Raw genomic sequence first — 15,924 nt, forward strand, 5'->3', positions numbered from 1 at the left:
CTAGCTTCTCATAAGGCTTGGCAACTGAATGAGCCTTAGGTGGTACCAGAGTTGGGTGAGGCAGGGTCACAGAGAGTCACCGGCATGGGGCAAGTGGTGTTCCCTAGGTTGGTGCAGATTCAGATTTGTTGGCAGTGCTGACTTTGTGGCCACTTGCAGAAGTCTCATCTCGCACTGAGGCCAGCCACTGACTGCCTTGGGCCCTCGCAGACCCCCAAGATTTGTTCAAGAAATACTGCAGCTCAGGCCTAGGTTGGTTTTCTTCCACTGAAAGTTTCTCTCATGGTGTGAGTTGAGGTCTGTTGATTGCTATAGAAGGAACCTCCTGCTGGGAGTGTGAGGTGGTGCTGGTTACCCAATAACCAACCAAAATGGCATTGGGTGATTTGTGAGTTGGGATCTCAGGGAGTCACTGGGGTGGAGCAAGCCAATCTCACTGGGCCAGTGAAGATTTGGCCTTGTGGAGGGAAAGTTCAACACAGGCAAGGTGGTGCTCACCTGTGGGCTATATAGGAGGAGAGATCAACAAAGGGACAATGGCCACTGACCCTCCAGCCCTTGCTCTGAAGCCATACAACTCGGTGTTTTTCTATATGTCTCTGGCATCTCCTGAGCTGCTGTCCCTTCACCAGAGCCCAGGGTGAGTGCCTGTGAGCAAGCAAGTCTGGAGACGTCTGGGTTTCAACTGCCTTCCATCCCATCCTGATGGCCAGAATCCCACTTATTTTCACAGCCAGATTTTGTGGGGGCTCCTCTTTTTGGCACTGGAACCCTGGCTATGGAGCTTCCATATGGGGCTGGGGCCCCTCATTCCTCCAGGGAAGGGGGCCTCTGTAGCTAATATATTCTTCCCAATGCTCAACTACCACACATGAGTGTGGGATCAACCTATTTTACGTTTTTGCCTTTCCTATAAGTCTTGATGTGGTCTCCTCTTTATATCCCAAGTTATAGGAGTTCTATTCAGCTAGCCTTCAGATCATTCTCTAGGTTGACTGTTTCAGAATTCAGTTGCAATTTTAATGTGTTCATGGGAGGAGGCATGCACAGCATTTACACACTCTGCCATTTTGACTGAAATGTCAAATAAAACAACTTTTATGCATCATATTTTATTTCTTATTTCCATTTAAGCTATGAATCTTATCAAGTATTATTGACGAATTTACAGTGAAATTTCAATTTTGCCACCAAAATCATATATGACAATATCCAGGATAAATTACTTTTAACCATATATAATAAAAAATGTGAAGAAAAGAAGAAAGTGTTAGAGAAAATTGAGATACTTCTTCCAAGATATTTTGATTCTTTAACAATCTTAGTTTCTTACTTGAAATGTGAATCATCTACTTATTATCCCAGATGTGTGTTTTAGTTACTGCTAGAACAATCTAGCAGCTACAATGAAGATTGAGTTCTCTCCTGTGGAATATCAAAAGTTTAAGTATGATTACTAAATATTTAAAAATAAAATTCCATTGTTTTTAATTTTTTAAATAAGATTTTGTTTTTATTTCAGCATCCCAGTCTGATATTAGGCTTTAGTATTGACTTCAGTCACTATTTTAACTCTCATCTATTTAGTATTTGGTCAAAATATGTGTTAGATGAACCTCTCTTCATTATTTAAATAAAATGAAATAAAACAGAATAGACTAGAATGAAAAACATCGTAATGTATTGTAAGATTAAGTACAGTTTTGTGAATGTTTGTATATATAATATGTACACACACATACATAAAGAGATAGACAATGTGTACCGTATTATGTTATAACATACATTTCTTATTGGGAGCCATGGGTCATGATAAAGAATTTGAAACCCACTGAACTGGAAGGAGGGTAGATGTGTGATGTGGAGCAGGAATGTAGGCATTAACTGCTGGATTTGCTAACAAAAGAGTGTAATGCAAAATTGGAAATATTTTTTTGTAAAGTACTACAAATGTATGACCTGCCAACTTAATGAAGGATACACTAACAATTAGAATTTAAGAGAATGTGGGAGGGAGGTTATGGGTCAAAAATTATGCAGCAAAATTATATAAATGGCCTGGAAAAGTTGAAGAGGTAAGAACATAGGAATCATGTTGGCTAATAATAATAATAATAATGATAATGGTTATACATTATATTTCTTAACACTTCCTGTGATTACTGCAGGAATTTTTACTGTGTTTATCCTAGTGTGGTTGATTCTTACAAAAGCCTAATGGAAAAGGCAAGGCAGGCATTGGTAATCCTATTTTGCAGATAAGGAAAGATTCAGTTACTTCCTTAGGGGTATATATCTGAGAAGGAACAAAGATGTGTCTGTCTTAAATTCAAGTTTTCTGATTTTGTGGTCTTCTCAACAAAAGAGGCTGGTTGGTAAATGAAGGGTGGAGCCCATGTGTCTGGAGTATTTTTTTCTTTGTTGTGATACACTGAAGCCCTGTTTCAGGCTAAATGACTGGCATGTGTCTGAAGGATCATCCAGAAGCAAACTTCCCCTCATTCTTCAGGATGTCTGGGTAAAGAGATTATCTTGAACCAAGTGTAGAAATAAGAGTGACGACAGGCTGTCTAAAAGGCAAAGTCAGAAATATCTGAGGCAGTAGCCTCCTTGAATGGATGAGATTGAACATTCTAGGTATGATAGATATAATTAGAAGTGTACAAATATTATATAGCTTTTATCTTCCTTTAAAAAAATAAAGAATGTTTGTCCCAGTTTTGTCATTTATAAAGTATTTTCACACTTATTGTCACAAGGAAGTTTTATAGAGGAAACTGAGGCTTAAAGAAGTTAAATAATTCATTAAAGTATATATGGTGAATGAGAAATAGAGCCAGGTCCTCAAAATGGAGTCCTTTTCCTACAATATTTATGTTATATTCACTTCACTTCACTCTGTCGACCTCTAAAAACTGTTACCTGTATTTTTAGTAGCTGACTAATTTTGCAGATATAAATTGTTTATTGAGAGACTGGATGGATGGGGCAATATTTTCAAAGGTATGGTCTAAAATGAAAAAAAAATCTTTGTATTTACTGAGTAAAGTAAAAGTGACCATTGGAGAGCTTGGAATAACTCCATTTTGGGTTCTCTTGGATTTCAGCATAAATTTTTTTTAAAAATGTCAAATTTATGTAAGACTGAGCTATAATGGGCTATTTATGAAATTAAAATTTTTGTACACAATCCTAACTTTTGAAATTAACAAAAAAGAGAATGTAATCAATGAAAAACATCACTTGGCATAAGTGAGATATAAGTGGATAGAACTGTCCACCTAAATAAGACTCCACCTAGTTACTCATTGCCCATTTTACATATTCAGCATAAGAATTTGTATTTACTGAGTTTACTATAGTAATGTTTACTATAGTGATATATAAATGTATAAGTTTGAAGTTTGGAGTGTGAGAGTGTTTCTTCTTTATTAGAGGGTTCATATAAAAGCTTCAGTCTGGTGTTTCAAAGTGAGTAGAAGAACCCCCCTGGCTGAGTGGACAGTGAAAGAGGCAGTAAGGGCCCTTCAGTGGCAATAAATTGTAGAAAAGCATAAAAATGTAAAATGAGAAATGGGAAACCACAAGTCACTAGGTGTTACTGGCTTGTAGGCTGTGTAGAGTTAGATGACAGGTTGTAGAGAAGAGGCTGGAAGTGGATAAAACTAGTGAAAATGGCATATTAATTCAGGTCTTAGAGGATCTTAAATGATAGAATTGATGATTTAAGTCTTTTTCTTTTGTTTTGTCGCTAAATTACCAGATGGCTACTCATCCAAACCCTCCCAATATTCTTGCTCCACTAATTCCTACTGTAAATTCTCTTTTACTCCCTTCCACTAGTAACTTCTATTTATTTTGAAAGCATCTTCATAGGCAATCCAATTTTTTTTTTAAACTGGGTGAGTTAGTCAGAGATAATATCACCAACAACTTTTGTATGTTCTCATAATATCAATGTTACTATGATGACTTGGTGCTACATCCTTCTTTAACTAGATTGCCAAGAGATTTTAATCACTTTCCCAAAATGTTTCTCTTACATGATCCTGAAAATTTAGATCTGCATTTTCTCATATGGCCAATCAGAAGCTTATGTGAAAAAGATCCAGAATTCAAGGATTGATTAATTTTGTAGATGTTTATTTATCTCTGTTATCACATATTTATTTATGGTGTCTAAGATGTAAGGAACTTGAATTGTCTATGAAGGAATGACTTCGGGTAGGTGTTAAACCCATGTAGCACTAAATGTGTAAGGAAAAACTCCATGTTCAAAAAAGAATGTTTTAAAACTTTAGCTCTGCCCTGGGCAGCCTTTCTTCATTAATTTATTCAGCTATCTTAATCTCATTCTGTCCCATGCTGTCCAGACAGTCCATCTACTTCTCAATATCATCAACTTCTTTCTTATTTTTGATGTCCTATTCTATCTGTGTTCTCTTGTGAGATGAAGGCTTGATTGTACTTTGGAGAATCTTCTCCATTTTGCCAGTGGCTACATTTGTAATCCTTTTGTTCTTATCTCACCTAACCACTGTTTAATACACTCCAGCATTTTAATTCTAGGGATTCTGGCACTAGTTTTTCCTCTCTAGAGAATCTTCTAAGACTCTCATTGAAACAGAACCATCTAGTCAGGAAAGCTTCCTGCCAATGGCCCGGAGTAGAGCAGCCTTGACCTCTTTGTTCCTTAGGGTGTACACCACAGGGTTCAGTAGTGGAGTAATGACAGTGTAGGTCACTGAGATCAGCTGATTCTGATCCTTGATGTTCTCTGACTTGGGCTTGAGGTAGGCAATGGAGGCACAGCCATAGTGAATAATGACCACAGTGATATGAGAAGCACAGGTAGCAAAGGTCTTCTTCCGGCCCTCAGCTGAGGCAATCTTGAAGATAGTGGAGGTAATGAGAATGTAGGAAATGAAAATCAATCCCATGGGAACCAGGATCACCAGCACACTGATGATCAAAGTCAGGATCTCATTGATAGTTATGTCAATACAGGAGAGTTTCATCACAGGTCGAATGTCACAGAAGAAGTGGGCCACCTTTGAGGTACAGAAGGGCAACCTAAATACAGCTGACACTTGTGTCATGGCTACAATTAGGCCAATGCTGCAGGCCCCCCACACCAACTGGATACACATCCTCTTGTTCATGATGACAGAGTACCTTAAGGGATTGCAAATAGCCACATAACGGTCATACCCCATCACTGTGAGCAGGAAGCAGTTGTTTATAGCCAAAGAGGTGAAGAAGAACATCTGAGTGGCACAGCCAGCCAAAGAGATGGACTGACTAAGGCCTATGAGGTTACAGAGCATCCTGGGTATAATGACAAGTGTATACACAGTCTCTGAAGCTGACAGCATGCTGAGGAAGAAGTACATGGGAGTGTGGAGGTGACGATCAAGGCTAATGATGATCACAATAATGATATTGCCTGCCAAAGTTAATATGTACAGCGTAAGAAATACAATATAGAGGGTGAGCTGGTGCTCATGGAAGCTGGAGAAACCCTGGAAAGTAAACTCACTCACCAAAGTGTGGTTCTCTTTCTTCATTAAATCATACATAGTATCTAAGAAAGAAAAATTATAGGAAAGGAAACTACATGGATGATTTTTGTTAAATAGCAAAATTAGAAAAATTATAGGAAAGGAAACTACATGGATGATTTTTGTTAAATAGCAAGCTGGGAAAATTCTTTTGGTTAATCTACCTTGATCTTTTCTTATTTATATTCACATTCATGGTTACTTCTTTTGGGAATAGAGAGTGGAGAAACATTCTCACTCAGAAAGTACATGGTTTTTAGAGTCAATGGTTATAAACCCATATTCTGGTTCTATCACATGCTAACTTATCTGAGACAAGGAATTAACATCTCTGAGACCAATTTCCTTATCTTGGATGATGGAACAATATCATAGAACTGTTGATAGAAACATTCTAAACTGAAATATAACATACTTCACATTAGAATTTTTAAAAATTATTGAATATGTTCAAGTTCAGTGTGTCATGCAGAGCTCTAGGCTCTGTAGCTACCCACTAATTCCTGTGCTTCTAAGGTTCAGGTAGAGGTCTTGTCATTATTGTTTACACATTGCATTCTCAACTCTGATGGTACTGCTCCTCTCAATTTCTGTCCTATAATCTTCTTTCCTAATACCACTAATTTTTCAAAGCTACACAAAGCCCATGACCTCTGTAAAATTATTTCTTCTGTATCTCTCTCTCTCTCACTCTTTCTCTCCCCACCCCAACATGTCCTTGTACATGTAGGTAATGTAGGTAGCATAAAACCATTTACTGACTCTTTTGTATTGAAAGTAACTTACAATGTATTTATGATTACAAAACATGCTCATATAAATTATTTAATTTTTATTATCATCAAATGGAGCAGGAAGGACAAGGGTTACTGTTTCTCTTCAGATGCAGAATCTGAGGATCAGCTCTGTTTAGGGTACACAGATATTGAAGGGCAAAAGTCATGCATGACTTGAATCCATGTCTTCTGATCCTGATTTCATTATTACTCTAACTACATAAAACTACATTATAGAACTGCCCCCACCATGACTAGATTGTAGAGTCTTTGAAAATAGGGACTATGTATTCCAACTCTTTATGACCCCAGTGTGACAAATATAAGGCACAAATATCTGCTAGTAGAATCATTACAGGTCATTGCTCCATCAAATTGCTCACTAGGAAACAGGGTTCTGGAGCACCACAGTGAGGTGTTTTGTTTTGTTTTGTTTTGTTTTGTTTGTTTGTTTGTTTGTTTTAAGAGAAACCATAAATGTTTTTAACCTTCATCTCCTTTTTCCAGCTGTCTGTGCCTGTGACAGAAACAAACAACTAAAAAAATTGAGCTAAATTTTAACATTGGAATTATAACACTAGAAAAAACATGACACTATTAACATCTAATTGGAAAATATACTGGTAGTCCAATTTTTCTAGTAGCCTTTACTCTACTAGTAGTAACAGGTTACTTAAAAAAAAAATTAATTCAATAATAGAATAGGTGGAGTTGCCAAAAAAGTATATTTTGCTAAAAATAAAGCAAATTAGCCACATTACAAAATGATTTACTATTGGATAAATTTCAAAGGTAAGCTTTTTCAGTCCTTTTAAAATTAAATTTATCTATTTTCAGAAATAAACAATGTTTAATAAAGTAAATCTGCAAAATGTTTCACAGTGATTATATAGAGGATTACTGCACAGCTATGCTTTAATTCCTCAGAGCATCATATAAAAGGAAATGGTATGAGGTTACAAAAAAACAAATTTTATGTTAGTTGTCAGGGACCATTTCTAGACAGAGAAAGCTGTTTGGCCTTGATGTGTATTCCATTGTGAATCACTGTAAACATTCTCCATGAGGCTTTATAAACAGTTTCTCAGTAGATTATGATTTGCCTGAGGACAATAATATAGACAAGGAAGCATAGCTGATAAGTGGCACAGCCACATTCTTTACCATATTAGTCAAAATCCTCTTTAATCCTGGGAAGTCATGATTTCTTAGGATTAGCAGGGGATCTTTGAAAGTGGCACATCAAGGAAAAGAGAAACAAATATTTATAGACACTAGAACCCTTTCTAGCTTAAAATAATTTGACCCTTAACAACAATAAAACCTATACATGTATTTTATTCCTCCTATGGCTCCCTGCATAAATCATTGAAGTCTTCTTCCAAAACTCACTTTTCATCCTGAAAATCTGTGGTTCAATAGAAGAATGTAGATAGAGGTCAGAGATGTAGCCCATTGGTCACAAGTATTCACAAATCAAGGTCATGAAGAGAGGCATCTGAATGCGGTCTTTCATCTGTCTCAGGGCCAGTTAAGGGATGGAAGCAGAAGAAAAGTTAGAGGATTCTAGATATTCCTTCCAGCTGGAGAAAGAGTTTTCGATACCAAAGAAAGGCTCTCTGAGGATCATCTCTCAAGGTTTCTTGGTGCCATTCCCTAAGCACCCTTAAAAGTCACCTTGGGGCTAGAAGGAAGCAGAAAGCCAGTGCCAGGGGACCTCGTTATGAGTAGAGCACATTTACGAGATTACGTGGGCTTGCGCTTTGGGATTCCTGTGGCATTTTTCACTACAAGTAGAAACAGGAGTGGCTTCTTTGTCAGGTTTTATTTTTTAAATAAATATTCTGTTTCTGTACAGTTGGACCTTGTAAAACCATGGTTACAAAGTCCATGTGAGCTCTAGCTAAGGGCCACTGTCTCAGATCCCAGGAAATTCTGCAGCTCTTCCTGTAGTCAAGAACCCAACTCAGCATCAAATGCTGTTTTTTCTTCTTTTCTAGAACTAAGCTAGTTAAATCTGGCTACAGTTTTTGTCCTATGAGATTCAGAAATGGGAAATCAAAAGATCAACTGTCAATAGAGACCTCTCTAGAAGGCCGGAAGACCAAACAAACCTAAGCCAGGATTTCATCCTGAAGGACCATCAGATAAATGATTAAACACTCTGGGGTTCATGAGCCCAATCAGGGGTTCTCTCCACACTTGTTTTCCTGTTACAACCTCAGACATTTTTTTTTCCTAAGAGCATCTTAATCTATTTTCTATTTTCTTGTACATTGTTAAAATATAAACTGAGGCAAATTAAAATCTTTAAGTTTATTTGAACAAAAATCAATTTAAATCAGGCAGTGCCAAACCAGAAGAGGTTAGGAGCTTCCTTGACAGGAACTCATAAAGAGACTCTCATAGTGAAAAAGAGAGCAAAGTAAAGAAAGTTCTGATTCAAGCTACAGCTTAAAGCTTAGTTGGTTGTTTGTGATGGATTGTCCTTAGCGTTTTGACTTTGTAACCTTGAAGCCTTTACGGTCTTAGGTTTGGGTTTGCTCATGTAGCCACCATGACATTAGAGCTACCACACTGCAATGGTTTGCTTGTTTAATTAACTTAACAACATGTACCATTATCCATCTCATTGCCAAATCCTGACAATTCTCCTTTAAGTTAGGTTTTTCACTCTTGGCAAAAGGTGGAAGTGCTTGCATTTATATTTTGATAAACTTAATGACTCTTTACTTGTTTTTCATATATATATATTTATTTTATATATATTATATATATGAAAATTTTGTATATGTTTTCATAGATATTCATATATATATATTTCTTCTTTCTTCTCTACTAAATTCAAAGTAATAAAAAGGAAAAGTTTATAGCAAATATAAATGAGGTAATACTATTTGCTCCTATCCTTATCAATTTCAAAGACATAAGAAGAGGAACTACCAGCCAAATTAGTTTCTTAAAAAACTCAAAAATTTAATTAAATTATTATTAATAAAGATAGCATCTCAACTTTTTTTCCTTGTTGTTTAGACCTAAGTATTACCTTCATATGTATTGTAGCCTTCAGGTTTTGGAGTCAAAGTATGATAGGGTAGTTTCTCATTTTTTGAGTCATCCTTCTGGTTAAACCTGCGTTTTTCTTTCCCTGCTCTAGTGAGGGAAGAGCTAAATTGTCACCCTAGTTATCACTGGAAACACAAATCATCTTTGCAGTCTAAAGAGGCTCCCTCTCCCAATGCAAAAATTCATAAAAAGCCTCTTCACCCCAGACAATCAGGACAACTCTGTCAACACAGAAATACAGCAGGAGAAACTTCACACTGTAACAATCTGAGCTCTGTGTCCAAACCTAGGAGGCCATGTTGAAAGAGGATGCACTAGTAACCTTATTTTCTAATAGATGGAGAGTCTTTATATGTTTTAAGGGTTGAAAAAGGAAATCCAGCAGAATCTTAGGTTTATGAATAATCAGAAAGAAAAGGTGGACAGTGGTTAGGGGTCTTTTAGGAGGTTGATGGCCAGACAACTTCTGACTCCTGGTTAGCAAGTTTCTCAAGATACAGCTGTGTAAGCAAGTATAAGGGCCAAGTTCTAGGATGTGCTGTGTCCCTGGGAATTGTGTTGGTGCCCTTCCCTCAGCCTAACATTGAGTAGGTAGAATTGTCCACCTGCATAACTATAGCTGTTCATATTAATAGTTCCTTGAACTGCAACTTAGACGTTTCAGTTTGTAGCATAACGAACCACCCCAAACTTAGTGGCATAAAGCAACAATAACTCATCATTTATCTCTGTTATTTCAATTATTTCATCATTCATTTAGTTAGGCCGTTCCCATGCAAGACTCTCATATAATTGTGGCCAGACTCACGTGCCAGTCAGTTTATATTGGCTGTCTACTGTTGACTAAAATACCTACACATAGCCTCTGTAAGTGGTCTAGGCTTTTTCTCAGCCTAATGCTTTGAATTCCAAGAGCAAGCACCCCAAGAGAGAGAGAGCCTGACAAAAGCTGTATGATTATTTGTGACCTAGTCTCAGAAGTCACACAGCTTCCCTTTCACCACACTATATTGGTCTTGGCAATCACAAAGGCCCACTCAGTCTTAAGGTGAGGGAGTACATACTTTACTTCTTAATGGGGGTGAGGCACACTATGTGGAGAGCATGTGGAATGGGATCTATTATGTCCATTTTTTGAAAATACAGTCTGCCTCAGTGAATTAGCAGATAACCAGTATCTTCTCTTGAACAGTTTAGGCTAGTTGTCCTCAAAAGGAAACAGGAAACAAAATCAAAATTAGGCTAACCACATTTTGGACTCTCTTTATGGAGGTTTTATGTAAGTCTGATCACTATTTTCGAAACGCTTAAGTTCCATGGATTCTTAGAAAGATAAAAGGAAAACATGATACTCCTCCCCAAAAAGAAAGATTTTAGATCACCCGCTTTTCTAGAAATTTGAGTTGACATTAATGTGAGTTAGGAAATAAAAGAGAGATACATTTACTGCATTGGATGATAACTGTAAAAGGCAAACGTTCTAAAAAAATTTCAAAATTAACAAAACTGGCTAGGCTTACAAGAAGATGAAGCCATTAGCTGCTATTTGCCTATAGGTTTTTGTAAACACATGTAGGTGGTTGAATATGTTACAATCTTTCTTTAATTAAAAGTGTATTTTTTAAATAATTTTAATATAGCATTTTATACTTACAAAACACTATGTTTAAAATATACAAGTTGTGAAGCATAACAATAAAATAACTATACTTAGTTATTTCTCAGTTTTCCCACCCCTTATCTCTTTGCACTATACCTCTCTCCTCACCAACAGTTACTACTATCCTGACTTTTATGTTTATTTTTTCTTACTTATTTTATAACTTTATTATATATGTATGTATGTTTAAATAATAGTTTAGTTTTACCTATTTTTGAGCTTTATAAAAATGATGTACCGTATAAAGTTTTCTGAGACTTGCTTTTTCAAATTTTCAATATTACATTTCTAATATCCAGAAAGGATCTTAGATCAATTGATAGTAGAGAGCTGCGGTTTACTAATTTAACTGCCTGTTACTATTCTATAATGTGAATGTACCACAATGTTTTTTTACCTATTTAACTGGTGAAAGATAATGGAGTTGTTTCCAGATTTTTGTTATTATAAATTACAATGTTTCAAGTGTTTTAATACATGCTTTTTGGAGCAAATGTTTAAAAGTTCCTCTAAAGTTTATATCTTTTAGAAAAGTTACTAGCACTTGAGCTATAAAAAATTTATTCTTTACAAGATAATTCTAAAATTGAATTTTGAAGTGGTTATACCAATTTACACTATGACAAGTAAGTAATAAGAAAAGTTTCAGTTGATCTACATCCTCTCACACATTTGTTATCAGGCATCCTAATTTCTATCAAACTGGTGGGTATGAAATGAGTATGGTTTTAATTTACATTTTCCTGAATACTAATGAGATTGAACATCTTTTTAAAGTTTACTTGTCAAAAATGCTTTGTCTTCTGCAAAATCGTTGTTCATGTCTTTGCTTACTTTTCTATTGGGTTGTTTGTTTTCTTTATTCAATTATAGCAGCTTTTCATGTACAGTCATATGTTACTTAGTGATGGGGTAATATCTGAGAAATGCATCATTAGGCAATTTTGTCATCGTTCAAATATTAGAGAGTGCACTTACACAAACCTAAATGGTATAGCCTATTGCTCCTAGGCTACAAACCTGTACAGCATGTTACTGTATCAAATATTGTATGTAATTATGACACAAGGGTAAGTAAATATTTATCCAAACATATCTAAATATAGAAAAGGTACATTAAAAATATGGTATAAAAGATAAAAATAATACACTTGTAAAGAGCACTTAACATGAATGGAGCTTGCAGGACTGGAAGTTGTTCTGGGTTAGTTAGTAAGTGAGTGTGAAGGCCTAAGACATTACTGTACACTACTGAGAGAGAGAGAGAGAGAGTACACTTTAAATAATGAATAAAAGAATGTTATAGTAAAAACATAAACCAGCAATATAGTCATTTTTTATCATTATCAAGTATTACATACTATGCATGATTGTATGTACTATACTTTTATATGACTGGCAGTACAGTAGGTTTGTTTACATCAGCATCACCACATACATGTGAATAATGCTTTGAGCTATGATGTTACAACAGCTATGACATCACTAGGCAATAGGAATTTTTCAATTCCATTATAATCTTATGGGACCACTGTTGTATATGCAGTCTGTCATTGACAGAAATGTCGTTATAGGTGTTTGACTGTATTCTGGGCACCAAACTCTTGTCCTTAATATATTATGCAAGTATATGCTACCATTTAATGGCTTGTCTTTGGATAATTCTTATTGAACAAAAATTAATTTAATGCAATCAAATGTATAATTCTTATCTTTTATAGTTAGCATTTTTGTATCTTTCTTTAAAAAAATATTTCTACCTTAATGTCAGAATAATCTTTATTTTCTTCTAAGCATATTAACATAATTGTTATATTTAAATCCTTTTGGAATTAATTTTTGTATATATAGTAAGATAGATGTCCAAATTCATTTTTATTTTTTAAAATGACAACCAATTATTCTAGTACTTTTGTTTGAGGAGTCTCTCCTTTCCCCACTAGTCTGCAATTCTATCTCTGTCACATATTATAATTCTATATAAGCATGGGTCAGTTTGGGCACTTTCTGCTCTGCTCTATTGGTCAATTTAGCTCACTGTACCAAAATTACACTCTCGACTATAATTTTATAATAAATCTTAATTATCAGGAAGATAAATTCCTCTTGCTTTATTTCATTTTTAAGGAGTTGGACATTTGCTTTTCCATACAAACTTTAGATTAGGTTTTTGGAATTGCATTAAATTAGAAGATTATTAAGGATGAATTGTTACAGGCTGTTTACCCATTTATTTAATAGTTGGAGGTCCTCAAGATTACCACTGAGCTAGATGATTCCCTTAAAAGCATTTCAAGGATGAAGAAAGACTGTTATAGTCATAGTTTTGATTTCTTATCGCAAAAAGATACAGATTAAAATCAACATGGATATGTGTAATTTTCCTAACAACAATTTAAAGTGACAATAGAAGTAAAGGAAAGCTCAGCTGAGCCTTGATGTCAGGATTATTATTAGGAGTTAGCCATATAGGCATGAAAAATCTGAATTACTGACCTCAGATACTCAGATTTCAGCCCTACAGAGCAAAAACAAGTGTTCAACATAAATTACATTGTTAACATAAATTACCCGATCAAACAGATATTATATGGCTCAAGGCTCTGGTATACAAAAACAGTTATCAGCAGAATAATTCAAGATCTCAAAGCTCATCTCCCAGGAGCAGTCCTAAAAACAAGTCTTTCTTGAAAATAGGCCTGCTGAGTTAACCCTTATCTGCACAAATACTTTTCAATAAATTTTAATAATTTTCATATAAGCTTTTAAGTTTTTTTTAAAAATCTTTTAAAGATATAATTTCAAACTTACAAAAAAGTTTCAAGCATAGGACATAAACTTTTAAATATTTATATGGGTACCCCAATTATTCACATTTCATCCTACTTGTTTATCATTCTATTTCTCTCTCTTTCCTTCTGTACTTCTATCTATCTACCTATCATCTATCTATCTATCCATCTATCTATCTATCATCTATTATCTACCTACCTATCTAATTTGTTTCCAAATTACTCGACAGTAAGTTGAAGCCATTGTATCACTTTACCCTAAATATTTTAGTGTGTATTCCCTAAAAAGAAGAGCATTTTCTTATGTAACTGCAGTATAGTTAATAGGAATTAATGCGTATGTGATACATATAGAGATAGACACATATGTGCATAGTAATATTAAATATTACAATACTGTTATCTAATCCACAAATAGTATTTAAATTATACCAATTTTATCAATAATGTGCTTTACAACTAACATTTAACATTAAGTGTGGTATTTATGTTGCTGAATAACCTGCTATATTTTCTACCTACTACTCTTTCTCTCTCTCACCTTCTTTGGTATCTTTTTACAAATTTTCTTCCAACTTCCAAGTTTCAGAGGTTTTTCTTTGTCCTTATTTTTAGGAGATGACTTTATTTTCTATTTCGTTAAGAATTCATAGAAGTTAGAAGTGATTGTTAAAGAACAACAATTTAACCAAGTAAATTTGAAGATATAATTGGCTTTATTAAGTGATTCATGAATCAGGCAACACCCCATTTAGCAAGTAGAGAAATAATCTGAGCAGTTGCACAAAATAGGTTTTTATAGGTAAAAAGAGGTTGGGGCAAGGAAGTTAGTAGCAAACAATTGTTTTAGGCTAGGACCTCTTTTGCTTGGAAGGGAAATACAGAGGTCTTATCATGCAAATTATCTCACTAGTGCTAATCAGGAAATTTCAGATTGACTGTTTCAAGATCACATTCTTGGGAGAGGTTGAAACTGCAATTAAGTCTTAGTTTGCTCTCATGGGAGAAATGACTACTTTGGGTCCATTATTTCCTTTTTAACAAGCTTTTGCACTACTCCTACAACTACATCTACCCAACCATGTGCATCTGTGCTCAATTCTGAGCCCTGTACACTCTCCCTGATGGGAGAACTCCATGAATTTCTAACAAGGCCATCTACACACTTGTGCACTACATCCTAAGCTCTCTTGCTTACTCTGGACTTTCCTTTGGCAGTTCTCTCAATTTCCTCCGAATCATCAAATTTGTATTAGATCACTTTCATTTATAAACTTATTTGTTCTAATTTTTTTCATTCTGAAAGAATACAGATAAACAAAAACGATCTTCTTTGATCCTACATCCTTCTCCTGCTACAGGCTCACTTATTCACTCTCTTTTCCATCAAAACTCTGAGGGAATTACATGGTCCCCAATTTCTCTCTTCTTATTCTTTCTTGAATTGACACTAAATAGGCTTTTATCACCATCACTCTACCAATACAGATTTTTTTCAATGAGACTAAACACACCATATTGCCAAATCTAATGGTCACTTCTAAGTCATTGTACTTGGCATTTTGGTAGTATTTACCTAAATAATTAATTTTCCTTTTTCAGAAACCATTTTTTTTTTCATATTACTTCCAGGACCTACCCTTTCATAGTTGTTATATTTTTTACTTTGTTCTTTCCCTCCCAGTGTTCTTTCTCTTTCCTCTTTTTTCTTCTTCTTTTTGTCAATCTCTTGATATTGGAGTACCTCCACGTTCAGGCATGGACAACTTCTGTATTCATACTTGCAACCTCGTGATCTCACCCTTTTTTGGCTTTAAACAATTTCTAAATTTAAGTCTTCAATCCATACTTCTTTCCAAATTTAAAGTTGAATGTTCAACAATCAGCTCATTATATCTACTGGACATTTACTTGTCATCTTAAATAGAGAATGACCTCAATTGAACTGGTCAACTCTTTATCCAAAGATTCACCTTATTTCAAATTGTCCCTACCTCTAATGTGGACCACAGCAATAAGGTCCTGACTGGTCTCTTCTTGCTTCCTCTTTGGTTCTGAGGATTGATTTT

At 35.1% G+C, this 15,924-nt stretch overlaps 2 protein-coding genes across 2 annotated transcripts in view; one reads left to right on the top strand and one right to left on the bottom strand.

Moving 5' to 3' along the window:
* The window catches only part of LOC120584304 (olfactory receptor 10J3-like), a 168,134-nt gene that overhangs the window by 117,754 nt on the left and 34,456 nt on the right, over window positions 1–15,924 (top strand).
* On the bottom strand, window positions 4,638–5,567 carry LOC120584305 (olfactory receptor 10J1-like). The gene has a single exon (XM_039840016.1). The coding sequence runs from the start codon at window positions 5,565–5,567 to the stop codon at window positions 4,638–4,640; it is 930 nt and encodes a 309-aa protein (XP_039695950.1).

Source organism: Pteropus medius, unplaced genomic scaffold, assembly GCF_902729225.1.
Source record: "Pteropus medius unplaced genomic scaffold, Ma_sr-lr_union100, whole genome shotgun sequence".
NCBI lineage: Eukaryota > Metazoa > Chordata > Mammalia > Chiroptera > Pteropodidae > Pteropus > Pteropus medius.